The 22,725-nt window shown below is 35.6% G+C and overlaps 1 protein-coding gene across 1 annotated transcript in view; it reads left to right on the forward strand.

Moving 5' to 3' along the window:
- The window catches only part of LOC132545019 (RNA-binding protein Musashi homolog 2-like), a 120,619-nt gene that overhangs the window by 17,246 nt on the left and 80,648 nt on the right, over window positions 1-22,725 (forward strand). Inside the window, exon 6 of the mRNA XM_060208683.1 lies at window positions 891-983. Within this exon, the coding sequence (XP_060064666.1) occupies window positions 891-983 (93 nt within the window). The remainder of the gene's footprint in view (window positions 1-890; window positions 984-22,725) is intronic.

Here is a 22,725-nt window from a genome sequence, read left to right on the forward strand (position 1 = left end):
TTGAGTCAACTAATAGGGAGGAGGGAGGTGAGGTAGAGGTTAGGTACTAACATATTGTAGATGAGATTCACAAGTGACAGCCTTTCTTAACAAGGACAGGTACAATAGTCAGTGATTGTATTAACACTAGGTATTGTCTGAAGAAAGGAAGAAAGAAAAGGTTTGTAACGGACAAATAGTGATGACTGCGGTCTTTCCTGATCTATTTATCGACTACAGTTGTCTGTGTATCTGTATTTACTTTATCATGTCGTCTTTCTCTGGAAATACTTGTATCCAGACATATGAATTGTATCTTCTGTGGATATAATTGATGGGAATCGCATGCTGTAAAGGTGAATTAAGATTTTACATATTCTCATATGAAACATTGTAGGAAATGTGTTTTAATGCAGGTAAAATTTTGATAATAGGATAAAAAAGCAGAATAAAACCAAGGAGGTTGGAAGGATGGCTTTTTGAAGGATAAATCTTGAGTCTTTTATGTGATGATCTGCTTTAGATAAAGATTCCCTTCTTTTACAATAAAAGACAGTTATCTATAACAATTGTTACAACATTTACGTGCTGGTTGTTGTACCAATATATACATATACCATTTATACAAGGGTTTCACATTAACTTGTTTGCTGTTGGTGAAGAAGAATTCATTTTAGTAATAAATCATTTTTAACTTTTCATTACACATCTCATCCTGGTGCATTTAAAAAAAATTATCTTAATTAAGGATGTTGAAATGTAATTAAACTTCCCCTCTCCCCTGTTCTTAGACAAACCATTTGACTCTAAAGCATTGAGTGCTTATCCTGAGAAGTGTCTATGGAGATTTCATGTTAATGGCCTTAATATATACAACTGTTTTTATAGTCTTTTTTATTTCTTTTTTCCAGATGGTTACCAGAACTAAGAAAATCTTTGTTGGAGGGCTGTCTGCTGCTACCACAGTGGAAGATGTCAAAAATTATTTTGGTAATTTTGGCAAGGTAAGAATCTTTTTAACCATGGCAACACCTCAGAAGTTGTTTTAAATGTTTTTGAAGGAACATTCTGTAATGCACCAGTAAGATTGAGGAGAGTTTGTTATTTTTATCATACTGTCTCTATATACCATCCGTCAGCTTGAATTAATCGTTCAGCAATCTCGGTGTAAGAAAAACACAATACAGAAAACCAGTGATGTATTGGAGTTTTTAGGTTTTATACAATTTTATGTCTGGCAGAGATAACAGTTTGGCATAGGCTTCTATAGTCATAATGGCTCTGATCTTTGTGAGCAGTTGATGGTGTTTGCTGGTTTTAGAATCTTTAGTTATTCCTTTTTTCACAGAAAATGTCATGGAGTATATAAGGTCCTGTTTAATTTATGTTAAGATATAATGTTTAAACAAGAGATAGCTGATGAGAATTGATGTAGAATGAAGTCTGACATTTGTAATGCATTGGTAGTACCTGTTTGGAATCAAATGCCATTTGGTTGAGGACAAATTTATAACCTGTTTCATGTACTTGACTGCAATTCAGTTGGTTGATGGTTTTCTAGTGAAACCCATTAATTCATGCTGTAGAACTAAATGCAGGTAGAGATTTTTGTGACTTGTAAAGGTGTTTTGATGTGTTTGACCTTTGGAGGTCATTCATGGCCATTAATGTCTTTTATAAGATGTAAGAGCTTATGTTTGTGAAGGACAGGAATGTAAGGGATCTATCAATCACCTAGATGTCCTGTTATTGTGTTGTCATGGTAACAAATTAAGGGAACATTAAGGGCAAGTGTAACCTGTCTTAATGATTGGATGTTACTATGGTGATGAGTCGAGCAGGGAAACATAAAGGGCTTATTTGACCTGTCCTATTGATTGGGTGTTACTATGGTGATGAGTTTGGGTTTTACTATAGTGATGAATATGCAGGGAAACATAAAGGGCTTATTTGACCTGTCCTATTGATTGGGTGTTACTATGGTGATGAGTTTGGGTGTTACTATGGTGATGAATATGCAGGGAAACATAAAGGGCTTATTTTACCTGTCCTTAGGATTTAAATATGACTTCAGTGATTAGTCAGTCAAGGTAACATTAAAGGCTTATTTTACCTGTCCTAATCATTAGGTGTTACTATGGTGATGAGTCAGTCAGGGCTTTTTTTACCTGTCCTAATCATTGGGTGTTACTAAGGTGTTGAGTCAGTCAGAGGACAACCATACTGATGAGTCAGATAAAGGGAAAGTAACAGGATTTGTTATGGTCCAGTTTGTCAACCTCAGCCCTTCATATGACAAATACATGTGCTAGTACGAGATTGGTGTTTATCAGTCAAGTTGTAGGACAATATCCTGTTTCTCTAAATTCTATACAAACTGGAGGTGGTCTGAGAGAGCAATCAGTAATTTAAATCCACTTTCCAATGAAGTGGACATCTGGCAATCAAAAATTCAAAATTTGCACTTGGAACACGATGAGACGTTAGTAAATCCAGGTGTGGTTTATGCTCTATACTTCCTGTCGATAAAGCTGACCACTTTATGGCTTTAGTGTAATTGGTTATTGCCAAGTTTTATTGGTGTGATGGACTCTCTACTGAGGTAATGACCTGGATATAAGTCCACTGGACAATGACTAGGACAGGGGTCAAGGTAATAGGCAAAATGTATTAGATTAGAATGGTTGTTTAATTGGAGGATGTTATGCTGGCTTGTCATTAATGACAATATGTAATGTAGAAGTTGTGTACCTGTTTACCTGGTCAGACCTGACATCAGTGGGACATGTCTGTGGAGCATGCTAGTATACAAATACCTGTCATTAGTTCTAATTACCTGTGCGTAATATCTGGACCTCTACCTGTGTTTCCCATCATCTGTACTTAGTTGTTTGGCCGCTACAGCTAACTTCTCTGGCCTAATGGTATCACTAATGACCTTGTCTAATGCATGGCCTGGTATCCTACAGGTGATTTGACCATTGTAATGATTGTTTGTTCTTTGTGAAGTAATCCCTGTATTCTGCCATAAACGACTATGTCTATGTCACCATCTGTTAGTTGTGCTGGAGGACTTTACTGTCCAGCTCACCTGTAGATTTCTACCTGTTGATTTTTACCTGCAGATATTCTATATCTACCTGTACATCTTTACCTACATTATCTTCAATGAAATAAATTGTTTATTGTATTGTAATATTCCTAGTCTAGTACTTATGTCATATCTATGACAGAAATCCTGTCAAGGTGAGATTAAAGACAGACTCCATTTTCCAACAGAGAATTAATCATTTCTATGTTATGTGAAAAATAAGTACAGTTACCGCTACCTCTATGTCCAGGTATGGATCTATTTTTGTTTACACTTTTCTTGACCATTAGTGTTGTTCTTAGGTCAGGTGTCTTTTGTTTTCTATTAGCTTGAAATGACCTGTAGGGGTGGGCTGACCATTCGATTCTGTATATTACAAGAGGTGTGTGATGTTTCTACATGGCTCTGTAAGTGATCTCCCTAGGTCTGAGTTTAAGATACTTGTTCCTACTGAGTGCGCCATAGACATACTGTCTGCTTAGGGTGTCGGACCAAGGCGGAAACAGGCCTTGTTGTCCGATGGGATAACTAATCACATGACTCTCCGACACAGAAGGTTTATTATAAGTGAATACCTTAGGAATATGAAATGTTAAAAAGTCACATGGACATGAGTCATGACAGCTACATGATGGTTTGAAAAATAATGTAAATTTACAGAAGCAAAGAATTCAAGTTTTAAAAAAGTGATGATGATGATGGTGAGGAGAATACCAAAACTCTCATGAAAAAATCTTGTAAATTCATAGAAAGAAAACAAGTTGAAAAGTAACAGGGAAAAGATAGGAAACAGATGAGAAAATGTGTCATCATCTTGCCTGTTATCTGGTTTAAATGTAATGATAAGTCATATTTGTGGTTGTCATTTGACCTTGATAGTGTTAGAGTCATCTGAAAGTTTGTTACATATACAGGGAGCTATTAGTCTGAATCTAGTTAGTGCTTGTTCTGATACCAGACAGTGACAACAGTTTGATGCATATTTGGATAAAAACTGTCAATTAGTTTTGACTAGATTCTGTTTTAATGTCTGTGATTATAATAAAGCTGAGGACAATTTGTCATATCCCCAGAAGCTTTTGCTGGATGTGCACAATCCTGAGTTGGTAGCCTGACATTTCCTTCAAACGCCTACAGGATCATTAAGGGAAAAAAGTGTCGGGCACTAAACCCATATAGGGATCATTAATGTATCATGGGAAGTGGAGTTTGTGTTGTACCATATGTACATTTATGTCTGTGTAAATCGGAAGTGAGTCTAGGGAAAACAAGGGCCCTACATATACCTGTAATTGTGGGTTTATTGGGACTGTGCACCAGAGGTCAAAGGTCAAATGAAAACCTTGTCAAGTAGTTTGAGACAGCAGGCTGACAAAGGCCATACACTGCTATAAACCTCTCATTGACACACATGGGAAACAGAAGTCACTATCTAACACACATGTTTGATCTGTTGACCTACAGTGTCAGAGGTGACAATCTGGGTTGAGACCTATCAATGGATAGTGAGATATTTTCAGATATTCTGGTGATCAGGTCCCTACATTGCGATTGTTTCATTGGTGTTTAGCTTAAACTTTAGAGAGAGTTTTAAAGTTGATTGAAGTATGTGGGTCAGTTGGTATGTGTGGGCGACATTGTAGGACTCCAGTGCAGCATACTAGACAAGGGTAGAATGATACAAGATAGAGTGATCCAAGACACTGCCTTGGGGGTGGAGTTTCCGCTTCAATAGAGTTTTGTTTACTAGCTTGCCTCTCTATCTAAACAACCATAGGTGAAAACCATTTAAGTTAGAGCTTTAATTTCTGCTGAAACTTCAACCTCTCCGTTATCCAAATGCTGGTGACAACAAGTGAACTAATTGGAGACAGATATCCATGAATGGCTACTTTTTCCCACAAATGTTTTATTATAAATGAACATTTTCAATATAATACAGAATCATTTGTAACATTTGAGATTGGGCTGTGGACACTGTAGTCTTCCTTTCAAAATGTAGTTTCAGAAATATTTGTCAAAATGATAAAAGTGAGCAACTTCTAGATTTTGTACATTTTCTTTAATTTGTCAATTTGACTTGTTTAACGAGTTAGAAAGTGATACAACAAATGGTATATATACAGAGTATTTTCAGAACATTATCTGGCACAGATTTCATGCCGCACTTTCAGCATTTCTTGATTCAAATCAATCACACTGTGGTCTGTGTAAATCACAAAGAAATTGGACAAACATCCTACATTCTTATGTTGTTCCCGTCTAGCTTGGCTCGTGTCCAGTTGAGATTGAGGCTTTCAGGAGGCATCAAGACTCTATCGATTACTGTCAACTGTAGATAGACTCCACAAAATAAACTATCAGGTGGAAAGGTTACTTCTATTGATACTTTTGTTTTCAAGGTCAAAGGTCAAGATTACTTGTGCCTGACTTTGTTCTGTTTTAATGTTTGGTTATCGTGCCCATTATTTGTTGTTTTGCCATCATTGGCCATTTCTCATCACATGTGAAAAATTTATTTTAAGCTTCTCTTTTAAGTTGCAGGTTGTATTTTAAACAAAGTCACTGAAGCTTGTTAATTTTGCTTTGAAATATTCTTGGCTCATTTACCTTGTTGGTCGGTCTTGTACAGAAAGAAATGAGATGGTCTGGTAAATTGGTGCACTCAATAAGTTGCTCCTATAATTCTAAATGGCAATATAAAAAAATGATTGACATATCTGTTACAATTCATTATCTGGAGATTCGTTTAATTTACAATGAATGAACTATGAATGGCAATCAGTGAAAAAGAGTCTGTTTTACGGTGTAAGTTTTGTGGAACTTTTTGTGACCTACCTTTGTATCGTTAATGATTAGCTATAACCTCAGGTGTACTTTTACATCACACATATCAGCTTTTGAACCAGACGTGATGATCTACAATTGAATTGTATCAACTGAGTAGTGATGATCTAATATTTAATTTCTGGTCTCAATCAAGTCATGCTTGTGTGGTTGGTCTCTATAACACAGCACAAGTCTTTGTGTTGTCAACCTTTCACAGGAAAAAAGTCGTTGGGCGTAATCAGATCCTATAATCGTCATTCCTTTGGTATGAGACACACATGTCTGTGAAGACACTGACTCGTTTATACAAAATTGACGACAAGCAGTATTTGACAGGTATCTCATTAGGACAGGTACAAGACTAGACAGCACTCCTGGGAAAGTATTGAAGCTTCCTGATCTCTCGATGTAGGCAAAAAAAAAATATGTCAGGAAAAAGGAGATGAAAATGAAACATTCACCTACTAGATACTATCTACAGGAGAATTATCTCAATATTTTATGTAAAGAGAGTATGTACACATTAAAGGTATTTAGATAATTACAAACTTTGGCCATGGTTCATATGAGATTTTAGACTTTATGTCCTTGAGGTGTGACATTGTTGGACCAACTTTCTATTGACATTTTTATGTAATTATGTTTTGATGTTTTTCGTAGTGTTAATTAGCTGATCTGTTGTAGTGATATGAGGAGGTCTTTTTAAACATCATATTTACGCCAGGATTTTTTATGTCGACAGCTCAATAAATAGACATCAATCTGTGTTAACAATCTTGCTTTCTGCCCACTATGTTAGTGTACCAGAATATTAGGATTTCATATTTATCTCTTAATCTCATTTTGTTTGTATTTGATATTTATAGAATCAATTGTCAACTGTCAATAAATTGAAGTGAAAGGTATCTTCTAACATTTCAAAACTTGTAATAATGCTCAGGGCTAGAGGTAATATTACATGGCTATACCTTGTGTACAACATTTGAATTGTTGTAGCAACCCTCTGAACGGAACACACAAAACCAAACGGTGGTCTACTGGAACAGCCCATTAATAAAAACTAGATGTTATTTTCCACTTTACAACTTTATCATGCTATATATATTTTGAGGTTAGAAACTTTATTGAACATGACTGGCTTGTTCTGACAGGCAGGAAAGTTGTTGTGATCTCAGGGATGCTAGCCTTAGTCAACACCTAATGAAGAGTAAACAGTTAGGCCTACCATCCTAGGTTAGATTCATTTGATATAAAATTTATTAGAAATTCTGATGAATAGATTGGTTTGATGTTGTTGGCTTCCTACCAGGACAACACAGGTTGGCAATATATGTATGAAAAGACATTGATTTGAGAGTCCCTGGCAGTCTTCTGAACAGGACTTACATTATTGTCACAGAAACGCACCTAAAACTTTTTAAAGTACTCTCTGTAAATGTCAACGAATGAATGATGGTGGTAGATTTCTCATTGGTGATGTAAACATTTCAGGTGGTTGATGTTTGATAATAGGAGATATGTCCCTGTTTTCCCTTTAGCACATTTAGAAACTAAACAGGTACAAATGTAACAGTGAAGATAAGTCCAGGGAGGTGTGAGACTCCGTTCTTCAGAAAATGTTTTTATATAAAGTGATCCGCCCATGAAAACCATTTGAAATAAAATTCTGTACAAGATAAAAGAATAAGTATATGGTGATCTTGGCTTGATAACAGGATTATCTTCTTTATCCAATGATATGTGAGTGATGGCACAATGAGAAGTACTGTCAAATCATATAGGAATAGGATTACCCTCCTTAAAACCTTTCCTGTCAGTATGTCCAGTCCAGCTTCCAAATGATTGGCCACCTGGCATTGAAAAATGGGGTAAGGGTGTACTTGTCAGTATTCTGGAATTTCTATAAGGGAATTTGCAGAATTTATGTCTTATCATACTGTAAAATTTGTAACTAGTTCAAACTCAGTTTCACTTAAGCTTTGTATTAAAATTTGTGTAAAAATTGGAAGTAGGAAAGGTAAACAAGGAAGGTGTTTGTTTGATTAAGACCCCTGCTGGATAGACATATACAGATTTAACCTTGAAAAAACTATATTGATGTGCCTATACAGGGTTAACCATGAAAAAACAACATTGATGTCCCTATACAGGGTTAACCATGAAAAAGCAACATTAATGTCCCTACACGGTTAACCATGAAAAAACAACATTGATGTCCCTATACAGAGTTAACCATGAAAAAAGAACATTGATGTCCCTATACAGGGTTAACCATGAAAAAAACAACATTGATGTCCCTATACAGAGTTAACCATGAAAAAACAACATTGATGTCCCTATACAGAGTTAACCATGAAAAAAGAACATTGATGTCCCTATACAGAGTTAACCATGAAAACATACAACATTGATGTGCCTATACAGGGTTAACCATGAAAAAACAACATTGATGTAGTTAGATTTTGAAAGGTGTTACGAAGAGTCCTGATTGCCCCTTTTCCATGATGTGATGTAACTTGACTACTGGTACAACGCAGATGTGAAGTTAAAAAGAAGAAAGTTTTATGCTTGGAAATCTGTAATTAATGGCAGACACCTGGTATTCCCACGATAAGATACATGTGTGCCGGTTACCATGGTAACTTACACACCAGTTCATCTTGTTGTACCAGGAAATGGATCATAGTTAAAATGAGACTTGTGGATTTTGTTCTTAATGTCACCATCATCTAGCATTCCAATGAACAGGAACATGCTAAAGTTGGAGGTGTTTTTTTGTGATCTGTAAATGTGAAAGTGTGCTTTGTATAAGGTACAGTAAAGATATAGTAAAGCTGAAGCTAAAAATAGTGAAGTATATGATTTTATGATGAAATTAAATGTATTGGTGGGAACTTGTTGAAAAGTGGTCATTACACAGTAAGTGTGCGCCTACCCTAGTCCCAGGCCACTCATACCAGGTAGCTGCTAGACCAGTTATATCTCTATCAAAAATGGTGAACCTTTGACCTTGAGTGATGGAAGTCGGGTGTGAAATTTTGACTGGGGTGTTTGTGGTATTGTAAGTTACAGTAATGTATTGACAGCTATTTCACCAATACTGGGTAGCAAGCAGTGAACCATATCAATGCTAATGTAAACATATATGATATTAAATTTTCCCTCAAAAAATAGAAATTACTTATTTAATGTGAATTGATTTGAAGCTTGAACACCATATTAGTGAATCATTGGGACCATCGGATTTGGTGTTTGTGGCAAGTTGTAACAGGCAAATCATAGGAGAGTTTGTAAATCATTAATACAAATGTATAGTAGTGTATGGTTAGGGCTAAAATGCAACCCAGCGACCAACATCCCCAGTTATCACGCCTCATACTGTGGTATCGATAAAGTTTTAAAAAAATCATAGCTTGTGAATATGTGAAGTAAAATAAAATCTAGATATATGATGGACTACATATAGTGTTTAGTGTTTAACAAAGAGCTGCTTCACATTAATGTCACTTGTAGATGTTACCTGTTAACGACTTGTTGCTACATTACCTGGTGAACTGCTGATTGAATTAATGTCTGTTTCAGTGCTGTGGTTCAGTGCATCAGGCATGCCCCTGGAAACTTATTGAAGTCATAAATATCTTACTTCATAACACAACACTTGCTACCATAAATATATTACTGAATTAATTAAAAGTGTGTTATATTTCTGTTGTAACTCGAGTTGATCTTATTGTATAACAAGTGATTAAGGATCAGTATTTTTTAGTGTAACATTGGTGGGGTTTTATGACAAAGCCATTTTGTGCAGAAGAAATATATTGTGTGGTGTCCTAAGATGACTCAATAAAAAGAAGACACCTCACCTGTACCTCTACACCTATATATTAGGTATAGACCTCAGATAACAGTGTGGTAAATGTTTACAAATTCTGATAGAAACAAATCAGTCTCTGACTTCACTATGTAGTGATCAGTTGTCTTTATACAGGTAAATCAAATAGTCCTTATTCTACAGGTAATATTTACTTACTGAGTTTATCAGTGTTCATTATGTAGGTATACTTCACTTGATTAAGATTACTATATATTTTCTAGGTAAAAATTACTGGTAAATGATGTGTGTGTTTTACACAGGTAAATTTTACTATTGGCTTAGAATCAGTTTCTATTATACAAGTAATTTTTTGCTATACAGGTGTTCAATTTTATGTCGCAAATGTGAAGGAAAAAATCTCTGACACAACTTTATGTATCATGATATTGTAATAAGTGTAAATAAGGATTGTTGGTGCTCATCATTGTAATCATATATGACAGAGCTATTATTTTTATGATGAAATAAAATTGCAAGTGCATAATGAAAATATTTACATACATTTGAATCTAATACATAAGATTATAAATTATGAAATGCTAGATTCACATGTATGTGGGTATAGATGTGGTATACGATATAAATATACAAGTGGAAAGATGGTGTAGGAATACATAGGATATTGATTTATAGAGTATGACCTCATAAAGGCATACCTACCTCTCGGGAATCAACAGAAACAGTACTGGTACGGCAGAGGAAAAAGTGTACAGTTGGAGATAGCACAGTGGGGAGAACAGTCACGCAAAATATGGGGCTGTTTAATAGCTGCTTCAGAAAGCTGACAGTTTATGATATTGAACAGAGATTTTTGAATTGTGTTTTAACTGCCAATTAATCATGATAGTGTAGCAAAAAAATGCATTGGAAGGCAAGTTGATTTCACCAGAGAAAATACATAACTGTAGTTTATTGTTACTTCTGTGTCCTTGGGGACTATGGCAGTTAGAAAATTGTGGTACTATAAAACCCATTTTACTTTGGGCTTGTATTTACTGGTGGTAGAAATGAGTGTCAGTCACATCAGAATTGATGTGGTGGGTAGTAAGCATCGCCCTAGTACAGAGAATTAGAGGGTGTTAATGGTAGAGGTCAGAAGCCACCAAAGGTCAGTAGAGGGCAGAGGTCATTATGACCTTTTGAAAAGGTGAAGGCTGTGTGGTAGCACCAATAAAAGTTGTAAGAATTGCAGATAAAATTCTTTTTCAATGGTTACAATTATTGGCTGGTAAAGATATAGTCTGGAAATGTATATCTGAGGATTTTTTTTCTTGGAATCTTGCCGTCAAATTTTGTGCTGATGTTGCCTTGTCAGTCTTGGCATGGTGGTAATAATTTAACAAAATTATTGAAGTTCCTTGCGTCCTCTTGGAAACTCTTTCTGTCAGCTTGTATGCATGATAATTTGAATATATATTTCCTACTGAAGCCATCAATTATCCCAATATTAAAATGCCTAGGTCCCCAGATACATTTGTTTTATTTCATGAAATAGATATAGAATGGTTAATACTTAAGGGGAGATGGTATGACGCTATTCATACATAGAATTAAATATTTATGGGTTTAAGCCGGGATGAAGAAATCTGAATTAAATATTTCAATTGACCAATTGAAATCAATATCCCCTGGCATTAATGCTGACAAGTTGGTTTTGATTTGTTAAATACATTGAAAAAAGGACATAAATATGACATAAAATATGTCGTCGCTGTAATGGAGTCTTTCTGTCATTGTAACTCGGGTTTTATAGGTATATTTCATTGTGTGCTGATGATCTATTAATCTCGGCTAGCATCCACTGTTGTGAGCATGCTAGTACAATCCACTTCTTTTTGAAAGCACCGGCCTGAGTTTGACGAAGGAGGGTTTCTTTCTTTCATGTGGTGAAATGTACTGCACAACCCTACAACAGATTTGATCCTGACGGTCAGCTGACTGGTCAGAGATTCCGATTGAATATTGTCTCATCAATTTTCAGTAAATGCCTGCCTAGTAAAGCCCGGAGAAAAAGGCAGCATGTTCTGATATCGTTTATACCTCAATAGACGAGAAGAATTATAAAAAGCTGAAGGAATTCTGATGAATCGCGACATCAATATCTAACACAGAATCCAGTCTTATTAAGTGATTCTGATCCGAGGCTCCTCTGTACCACTGATACCTTGCACAATCAATAAATTTAAAATAACTAAGTAGGATGAATTATGCATGTGCTTGTACACAATTGTAAACAGTCTCGAAATATAGTGTTTAGCAACCAGGTTGGTTTCTGTACCGAAGCATGTCGTACTGATTTCCAGGCTTAGTGTGGTTCTGGATGGAAAGTATACATTAATGACATGTTTGTATAATTTTATAGAACCACAACTAACGCCCAATCATTTTTATTAATTTTAATGAAAACAGACACAGTGGCGGAAGTTTTCATCACAAAATCAATTTGTAATAACTGATCTGTCTGGTAGCTGTCATGTACAATACTTCATGGCTGTAACATGTACTGTGGGAGGGATAGCCTAGTCACATCAAGGGGAGGAAGTGAAAACCTCATTTGGGAAGTATGAAGTTGATGTAATGAGGATGTTTTAATTATCAAAGAGACATCATTGGAGGTATATGTCGGGTCAAAGGAAATCATATCACGTTTGTATAGGGAAGAGAGATATCACATGATCAAATAAAAATGTTACCAAAGTAACAGTTGAAATTTCTTACCTGATAACAAACTTTAGATTGATCCAGATGTAATGTAATCATAGTATGATGACAAACTTTAGATTGATCCAGATGTAATGTAATCATAGTATGATGACAAACTTTAGATTGATCCAGATGTAACGTAATCATAGTATGATGACAAACTTTAGATTGATCCAGATGTAATGTAATCATTGTATGAGGACAAACTTTAGATTGATCCAGATGTAATGTAATCATACAAGTGATCAGAAAACAGGATGAAAATATGGACCTAGTTAAAAAACATATCAAATTCTTAATTGACAACAAAAAATTACAGAGTGGGCTTCTAAAAGTTGACAATTGTGTTATGTTTTCAGTGCAAGATGGCTACCTGTATAGGATAGATTGATTCAGAATGGTCACTACAGTTTTGATAGTGGTCAGTACCCTATGTGGTACTAGGAAAGCTAAACAAGCCAGTATGTTTACTTTATGGATAAGCGACAAAGGAGGTCAGTTGTGTCCTATCAAACACTATCTCACTTGTTTGTGGTCAGCTAGTAAATCTCCTAGGAACTTGAGTATAGAGATCTAATTAAATATGGTGGCTTATAATCATACATCATAATGTCACGTCACGGGTGCCATGACAGGTCTTATCTCAGATTAGGGGAGAAAGAAATCAAAGGAGTTTATGGGGAGGAAACAGTAAAGTTAATGATACTGGGGCAAGAGACAGCAGATTGATTGATATTGTAGGCTAGTGTTTCACAAGTGCAGAGGTCAGAAATTTGGGATAGGGAATGGTGGGAAGTGTAGAGGCTGGAATTTTAGTGGAAGTAGGACTTTCAAACTTGAAAGCATATATTCCAAGTCAACCTTATAGCATTTTACTTGCAAATAACATTTATGGGTTGAGCTGCAAATAGCACAATAAAAAGGATGAACAAGCACATGTATAAAATGTACAGAAAGGTGAATGATAGTATGGAGATACAGTTTGATCATTTCTTTTCAAATTCCACATAAGAGTATATGTGTCTTAATGTTAGACTTTACAAGTGTGTCTGAGTATTTATGGCTCATTCAACATTCCACCAACACAGAGATGAGTGAAATTTAAAATAAAGGGTGTGGTAAGTCGACGATGTTACTATTCATTGTTAACACTGGGCCTTAAGGTGTAGTGCGGCGACATTGTTCTTCTCTCCAGTCGGTAATGGGGCATGACTGGTATTTTGTTCTAGGTAAGCTAGCTAATTCTACAGACAAACACTGGACAGCCTGGTATGGAAAAAAGGGGATTTAGATAAAGAAATAGGGGTCAATATTAGTTTTAGGGATTTGCCTATAATGGGAGTTAATCTTTCCAGCTGTTTTACGGTGTGTGCTTGTGTTGCAATATGCTTAAAGAAGTAATTTATTGTAGGATAAATTTACAAGTAGGGTAAAGGGCGTTTATTGACAATTTCTTATATTGGTGACATGTAATTTGGGTCTTTGTTTGTTTATCTGTCATTATATAACTCGTCACAAACATTCTCGGTCTGATAGCTAATAAAACAGGTTCATAATTACCGTGGGTACAAGACTGTGTATCAGACGTTATAGGAAGTAGGAAGTGTATCAGCACTCACAACACATCTGTAGGTAATCAGGACCCAATTTATAGGGCGACATACAGCTAGGTAGGAGCATACAAGTGAAAAGGAAGGGTGTATGGCATTTACTGTGGTGTATTTGATACAGAGAGTAGATGCTGCTGCGACAACTATGTACAGCCAAACATTGTATCTGTCACATGTAGATATGTAGAGAATGAATCAGGGTGAAGTAGCGTACACGAAAGATGAAGAGTCAAGTAATTGCGCGTTGATAGTGTGGTAATGATAGGCCCTATTGCCAGCCCTCCTCATTCCTTGCCACCATTACCAGGCAGGGGTGCATTCCCCTCCAGCACAGGTACAACATGCATTCCATCATTACATGCATGAGCTTACGGTGAAGTGACTTTCAAGATGTGTGCTAGACCGCCTTCTGCTGGTGGCAGTGTAGGGATGTGGAAAGAAGTAACAGGGTTGGCAGGGTGGCAATGACATTAGTAGCAAATTAGGGAGGTGGAAGGGACATTGATAACAGCATCAGGATATCGGTGGCAGCTTTTGAATATTGACTGCAAGGATATTAGTGGCTGGGTTGGGATTCAGCTACTTGTAAAGGTTAAGAACATTGGTACAGGGCAGGTCTGTGGGAGAATATAGGAACTGTACTGGCATATATAGTAGTTGTATGGCAGATCTGTCTGCTTGGCGAGACCCATTATCTGTTGTTAGTGTTTTAATATGAAGTGTCTGCATTGGATGGGCTGCCTTGTTCTGTCCTGATCATCTACTGATCTATGTATACATCTTGTGTGGGACATCATCAGCACCCATCACCGTTAACCTCCCATCACAGTAAATTACACTTGTACTTGGTAATTTCTTATTGCCCAATTAACGGTGTAAACTGTGTGATGACGTCCTGTCCTGAGGAGGAGGTGAGGGGAGGTACTGTCATAATCAAACAGTGTTTTCCCTCCACCTTTTGGTGTCAGGCTTCAAAGTCCTCCATACACCTTTAGCATCTCTTTGTACCTACAAGCAATGTCTGCTCTGCTGTGTCATACAAAATTGATTACAGATGTTTCATTATAACATTGAGTGGAGACTTATGGAATGTAATAAAGACAAATGTAATATGTTCTTAAAAACATGAATGACTGTGGTAATTTCCTTAGTTGGTAATTTCCTTAGTCAAACCTTTATTTCTGATATCATCTTATTGGTGGAAAATGTTACAAATACATAATATGAAACACAAAAATTTCAGCTTGTGATATTTTAATCATCAGACAGGATGTAATACTGCTGTAGTTTCCGTTCTAGTGAAACTTATAACATGTTTTTTCAGTAGAGTTTATATAAAGGTGGATGTATTGAGTAGAGTTCCGTGTTCAAACTTGTGAGCTAGTAGAAGGATGTAATGAGGTGGAATGGTTGGTCTGTGAGGTAAAAGTGGGCTCCTAATCTAAATACCAGACTTCCCTAATGTCACTAGGATCAGTGAAAATGGCGGAAACGTGTGAATACATGCCCTGTCAGCTTAACGTCACGTCTTGAAATGTTTATTTCAGGTCAAGTATGTTAAAGTAAGCTTACTCCTTTCCTGTGATATTGATCATGTTTGATTTTAAAATTAAAGAACAATTTCAATACAATGTGAATAACAGTTTTGTCAGTCTCGACCAACAACATATGTTTGGAAGGTTGTAGGTGAAAATTTACATACATATTGAAATATATATTGTTAAAAAAAAATTCTATGCAATGAAATAAATATATTTAAAATTCCAGTAGGACATGAGTCTTCACATGTTATGTATTTATGCAGGGAAGTGGAATGGGTTTACACCCCAGTAAACAACTATAGACCGTTATTGATGTCAAGTCAACCGGAAATCTCCACATATATTTTTGTATTTGTTTGGAGTGAAAAATAATTAATCGTCACATTTCTTTATTTGTTGATCTACTTTTTAGTACACAAGTGGAGCAGAAGTCATGCAAGTTCTATAAACATTAAAATCTTACTGCAAGTTTCCTGACTTAACAGGAGTTTTAGCACCAGAATTCATAAACAAATCCAGAAACAAAATTACAAGGTTTTAAAAGCTATGTATGAAAAATTTATTACAGTACTGCCTTAGGCTTACATTACAAATACTGCCATGGAATTTGTTCGTTTGTTAAGACATCTAATCATGATGGTTAGTGACACTTTGTAACCGTAGTAACAGGAACTAGTTAAATCATGACAGTCTACAACTGATTTAAATTTACAGGTGACAGACCAATCAGTGAAAGTAGATTTGATCTCACTGTTATATTTTATACAACAGACAGAAAATCGTGTTGTGGGTTTGTGATTTATGACTAGTCCTGAGTGGCAGCTGATATTTCTGTTTAGTCATTAGGGATTAATTGTTTTGTAGGTTACATGACTTTGGCTGTTGAGATAACTTTGTGGGTAGAAACGACAACAACACTGATCAGAGGGTGTAGGTGGAACGATCACAAATTTTCTTACCAAAATATATTAAAAAATGTTTCTTTTCTAGACAAAGAAGGAAACAAAAATGTATTAGACATGTTTTGTTTTATATTATAAAGAAAGAAAGCAAGAAATTGATGTTTGGTAAGTTGGTTGTTTAGATTACACAGAGACAAATTTAATGGAGGACGGTCATGTGTTTGGAATGTTGAAAAATACATATCAAAGTCTGTTGACAGGAACATTTCAAAGCTGTCTTGATAACAATTTCTAGTTTTAGATAAATGATCTAGATGTAAATCATGTATAAATTCTGTTAATTCTATCAGGATGACAGACGGCTACACACTGTGTGTTGTAATGATTCAGTATTAAACAAGCCCGGATGATTATCTCTATCCCAGGGGATATTTTAGTGTCATTGTCACTTTTGTCCTGTGGCCTTGTCAGCTCAAACATGATTGGTCAGCTGACTGACTAATCACAATTATTATCTTATTGTGTGTTTGGCAGGAGTTGATGAAATGATCATAATCCTATGGGTATAAAGTAAGATGAAACAGTGTCTTGGTCAGGGGTTAAAGGTCAGAGACCTTTAGGTCATAGGTAAAATGTTAGGGATGTTGGGGTAAGAGGTTTTGAGATGTCTTTGACATGATGGCAAAAACTATGGACTAATGGGAAGTTATCTCTTACTCTTGATAATATCTGATCCTTGCGGAAAGTAATGACGAATGGGGGAGGTGGTGGGGAGCGAGGGGGAAGGGGGGGGGGGTCTAAGAAGATAAAAATGGCATCATTGATTGACACGGGAAGAGGGTGCAAACCCAGGAATCCTTCTCCACATCCATCTTGCCTGCAGTAACACAGCACCCTGATCCTAATCCAATATACTGCCGGCTTTCACAGTACGTGTTATATACATCATTGATTAGTGTCACTGTAGAAGTAAATACAAGTAATTCCTATGGGATCTAAGAAAGGGTAGGGCACTGGATTAGCACAAGTCCTGTCTGGTACAAGGATTTCCTAGTGTGGTAGGGGTCTAGGGGGTAGGGCACTGGACAAGTGTAACACACTGTCTGTGGTTCAGTAGGGGTCAAAAGGGTAAGACATTAGATTGGAATAAGACCTTGTCTGTGGTACAAGGAATTCCCTAGTTCCTTAGGTGTCTAAGGGGTAGGACCCTAGATTAGTGTAAGGCTCTGTCTGGAAACTGCACACATAAGACGACCAACATGCTGCTCTGACTTGTAAAGATGGAGGGAAGGTATCCTGTTTCCTGCGGGGTAACCGTTTCCCCGGTCAAAACGTTGATATGGTTGACCAACAATGGAGGAAAGGCGCCTTCTGTATGTCTGTACAGCTGATCAACATGGGGGGAAATGAGTTGCTATCAAGCTTTCCCTGGTCCATATTGATCATGTCTGATGTTATACCTGTTTAAACCATACACAATGCCATTAACTACACCTAGGTTACCAGCAAGGCCCTCAGGATTCAGCAACATGGTATAGATGATTAGATAAAGACCATTGTATTAGATACAAAATTCATCTGAGAAACATGTTATTTTTACTTTCAACATTACAATGACATTATCAGGAAATAAAACGAGGAAAGTCATTGACCAGACTGTATTTAAACCAAAGAATTTATACCTTGTTTTGTTCTGTTTTAACACCAAAGTTGATTTCGGAAAAAGTAATGTTTTTTCAACTAGCATTGTTCATTGTAAATTTATATGGCTGAGGTGGACTGGAATCTTTATTATGGAGACTTTTGGTGGAGGTGGTCTGGAATCTTTCCTGTGGAGGCTTTGGCCAAGGTATTCTGACAATTTAGACCCTAATTTATATGTTCTGTGTTAAATTCCCTACACATTAGCACTTAACACAGCTATATAACATATGTATGTAAGTTTATCAAAATTTGTAAATCTGGTTATTTTATCTATTCTGTAAAGCTTGAAACTTTATTCTTTAAAATGGCATTTCCCAGTATAACTAGAGATTTATATATATATCTACAGAGTAAGATCATTCTTACTCTCTACTCTGTATTTACCTGCATCAAGGCTTCATCCTAATTTTAGTCAGGCCTTGCTAATGATTAAAAACAGTAATGACTTCTAGGACTATCACAAACATGTGGGAATAAAGTTGTGTTTAATAAGAAGGAAAGCAGGGGATTGAGGCAGCATTGGAGGTTTTATCAGCCGGATGTTATCTAGGAAACAATTCTACAGAAGGAGTGACTCCATATGTGCTTTATAAAATGGTGTCTTCAAATTTGGGGTTGTAGATTGTTATCGGAATTATGGAGTCGATGGTCTGTGTCATAGAGTGTAATGTTGTGCTTTTCTCATCCCTCTCCAGCTTGTCCATATAAGGCAATACAGATGCTGAGATTAAATTCTCACAGAAACAAAAACAAAACAAAATCCACAATGTATTTCTGGTTCTTGTAGAAAGCTCTATCTACTGTTAATCTGTAGGATGTATTATAATTTCTGCGTCATCACATATCTGTATATTTCAGTTTCAATGTTAAAGAAATGATGTATTTTCTAGTGTCAATGTTATCTCTCCATTCTGTGTTTAAGCCCCTATTGTACTTTTGCTCTGTTTATATCAGTTATATTTTCTCTTACATATTTGTTTTAATACATTAAAGAACGATTTTTGATTATTTACGTATGTCTAAAAAGCTTAAGTGGAGTGAATCTCATATTTTACTTCAGTTACTCTTTATTAGCCTGTATCCAAAACTCCAGGGAATCATTAGGCTTGGCTTGTATCAAAGCCGTCCTTCATCAAATTGATTTAATACAAATTGATAACAACTTGAAACATACGCCATGTTTGGGAACGGAATCAGGTTGACATCTGTTTACCTTTAGAAATATTCTTTCATCAGGGACCTTTTAAGTGTAAAAAATGCCATGATATATATAGCTGTATGTCAGAATTGGATCAGAATGCGATTTATTTCTGCCATTAGAGGGCATAGTCTTGTCACTACCGATCTCGGCGCCTTGTACGCTTTGTGATAGCTTTAGAGCATGTGCAGAGAATTACGGGATGATATAGAGGAAGGAAACAAACTCGATAATTCATTTTGTAAACCAAGGCTGCATATAGTTAATATAATAATGTTGTCCTAATAATGTTGTATATCTGTATCTTCATTTACAGAACTTGTCCGTCGATTTGTCAGTGATGAAATTGACACAATATCATGTCCCTGTTTATAAAGGCTACAGATTTGCAGACACATTGGAATTCTTCAAATCATTTCAGCTAATTTTACATGTAAATACTAGATAAGGTGTGGAATGTGTTGGCTATTACTGTTACATACAGCATCAAGTGTCATTCCATGACAAAATGAAATGTTTATTTATATTTACACATAATACAGAAATACAATTTCAAGTGAGATTGGAGAAAAAACTTCTAAATGTAAGTAGCAGTTGTACATGATAAATAAATAAGTGCAATTTTCCGAGTGGTACATATACATTGGAATTTAAAAAGAATGTAATTAAATGTTATATAGGAGTGGATGTGTACCTGTTGCCTTTACAAAGACCAAGCATTGTATTGTCTCTGAAATGCACTTGATGATTCGTAATGTTTAAACATTTCTGTCCTTAAAATTCCTTATTTAAAAATCTTTTTTTGTTAATTAATTGATAAAGATTGTGTACATTTATAATTAGAGAAAAAAAAACCAGTCTGTGATAGGTAACTATTATTGGGTATCTCTGAGTAAGCTCTCGAATTTCTTACAATCTACACTCATTTATCGTCAGGGCATCACAGATCAAGTATAATGTACATGGTCACAGGGTCACACTCCGTGACAATAAGGTGTTGTCTTTGATGTAGGCAGTAAATACAACATAAGGAATAGAGCTTTACATTTTGAAGATCTTGTTTAACAATTATTGTAGCAAATGAACTTGTGACAGCACTTCCTAAACACAGTTGTACAATGTTTTATTTCACTTTCGCACAGGAAACAGAATGTTCTCTATGGTATCGTCACACGGAAAAGACAAACCTTTGAAATGTTAGGGTCGTCGGTCAAACAAAACTGCAGGAAAAGAGCACACCTTCAAAAGATTTTTTTAAACTTGTAATTAACCTTTTCATCATGAGGTGGACCATGCACAAGACTGTTATTGCAATCAATGGCATTAATGTCTGTGGGTAATGCGCGACACCATGTCAGGAATTTTAATCTCAAGACTTTTATAGCAGCATAAGGCTTAATAAGATATAAGAACACATAGGTCTTGACTGAACTTGTGCGATGAAAAAAAAAAAACTTCCATCAAAGTCTTTGTATTATCAACATGACTAGGCCCACTAGAGTGCAGTGTGTATAGAAATTCATTTATTCTTTTTATGAAGACATGCATAACGAATATGAGCCTACAACCTTCAGACATTGATAATCAAATCTCCCAAGTTATTGACAGGGTCTACCTTAATCTCATTGCATTCATATCAATAATAAAATTAATTTAAAAATGAAATAAATTTATTTACACAGGTACATGGATAAGTTATTGACATGTGGTTTAGTATAAAAAGACCCTTAAATGATGGCCTTTTGCACTCTGTAACCCCGAGGATATTTTACATTAAATGTTTGAATTATTAGGAGACATAAAACTGTGTTATATATAATGTCATGTAATCCCTACCAAAAAAAGCTCCCAACACTAAAACTATGCGCTGCAGCCCTTGGTAAAATGTCAAGTTTGCCATGTGAGAACATTACAGACTTCCTTCTGACATTTAAAGGCAGAAACGTTGTTGACACAAACCAGCGTTGGGTTGTTGAGATAAAAAAACACATGCCATTTTCTACAATAAACAAAAACATACTTAAAGAATATATAATATCAAAGGTTAGTCAAATCTAAAGTTAAATATTGGCATTTTTACACAATCCAATTTCTGTTCTCGTACTCTCCAGCTCCTACAGGAATACATTATATAATTTTATTCATTGTTCATTGTTAGCAAATTACAGAGACATTTAGCTATGATTCATGTCTTTGCATTCAGCTGAAAAGTTTAGGAAAGTTTTCTTTAAGTAGTATGTTTAACTTTATGATAAATATTCAAAAATTTAAACTGCACTACTTTAATAGGAAAAGCAAGTAATTATTTTCCTGTAAAAAAAAGAAAAGAAATTAGATAGATTGGCATAATAACCATGTGTTATATTAATGGCTATGAGACTTGTAATTGGTGTAACTGAGAATTACTTTAGTTGATGGTTTGTTTTTGTAATTTACAGCTCAATCAGGTATGTTATGTATACACAACTACTATGTGGAGGTTTCTGTTCATTCAAGTATGTTACGTACATCATTCTAAGACATTGTGTTAAAATTTAATGACTAGATCTGTTTGAACTGTAGATTTAATAATAACTCATGACTTAAGTATCCAGACACAACCTGTTATACACCTTAGCTCGAAAGACAGCGGTGTGGGCTTGCCGGTTTTAAATCATTTTCGTTTGTTGTTTTGAATAATTAATAGAAGTAATTTAACGGAGATGTAGATATATTTAGGTACAATTACTAGAACCTTTAATAAGTACTGATGATGGTTACTCTGCGTTTGTGATTGATTACCTATAGGAGAAGTCTGTGTGTCACTATAAAACATTGATGATCGTCAGTCTCAGCAACACAAAATATGTGAAGCAATTTCTTCCTTTGTCTACAGAGTATAATTTAAACTGAACACATTATTGACAGAAAAGATTCCTTGTTCTGGCCTTTGTCCTCTGATATTCGTCCTTCATGCACGGTTAACTGCTTTCTTGGTCAGTGATAAGAAAATTTGTGTGATTGGATTTATTATCATACCATACATATTTTCACTGATATGATGCCTTGGAATCTATACCCAATGTTTTTTCAGTATTAATTGTAAGACATGTTTGTTATATGGAATAGTTATCATACCTGTACCAGTATTCTTACTTTTTATGTACAATCAAGAAAACGTACTAAGTCATTTGAACAGTCAAAGGAGAGAAAAGACGATCTACTAGTCCCTAAAGATAAACGTCATCTGGATGAGGTGGCTAGGAAAGTTGGCAGATCATAGATTGAATATTTCTTTATTTAAACATTCACAAA

This window comes from Ylistrum balloti, unplaced genomic scaffold (genome assembly GCF_031769215.1).
Source record: "Ylistrum balloti isolate Yb309-2 unplaced genomic scaffold, AGI_CSIRO_Ybal_v1 Utg369820, whole genome shotgun sequence".
Taxonomy (NCBI): domain Eukaryota; kingdom Metazoa; phylum Mollusca; class Bivalvia; order Pectinida; family Pectinidae; genus Ylistrum; species Ylistrum balloti.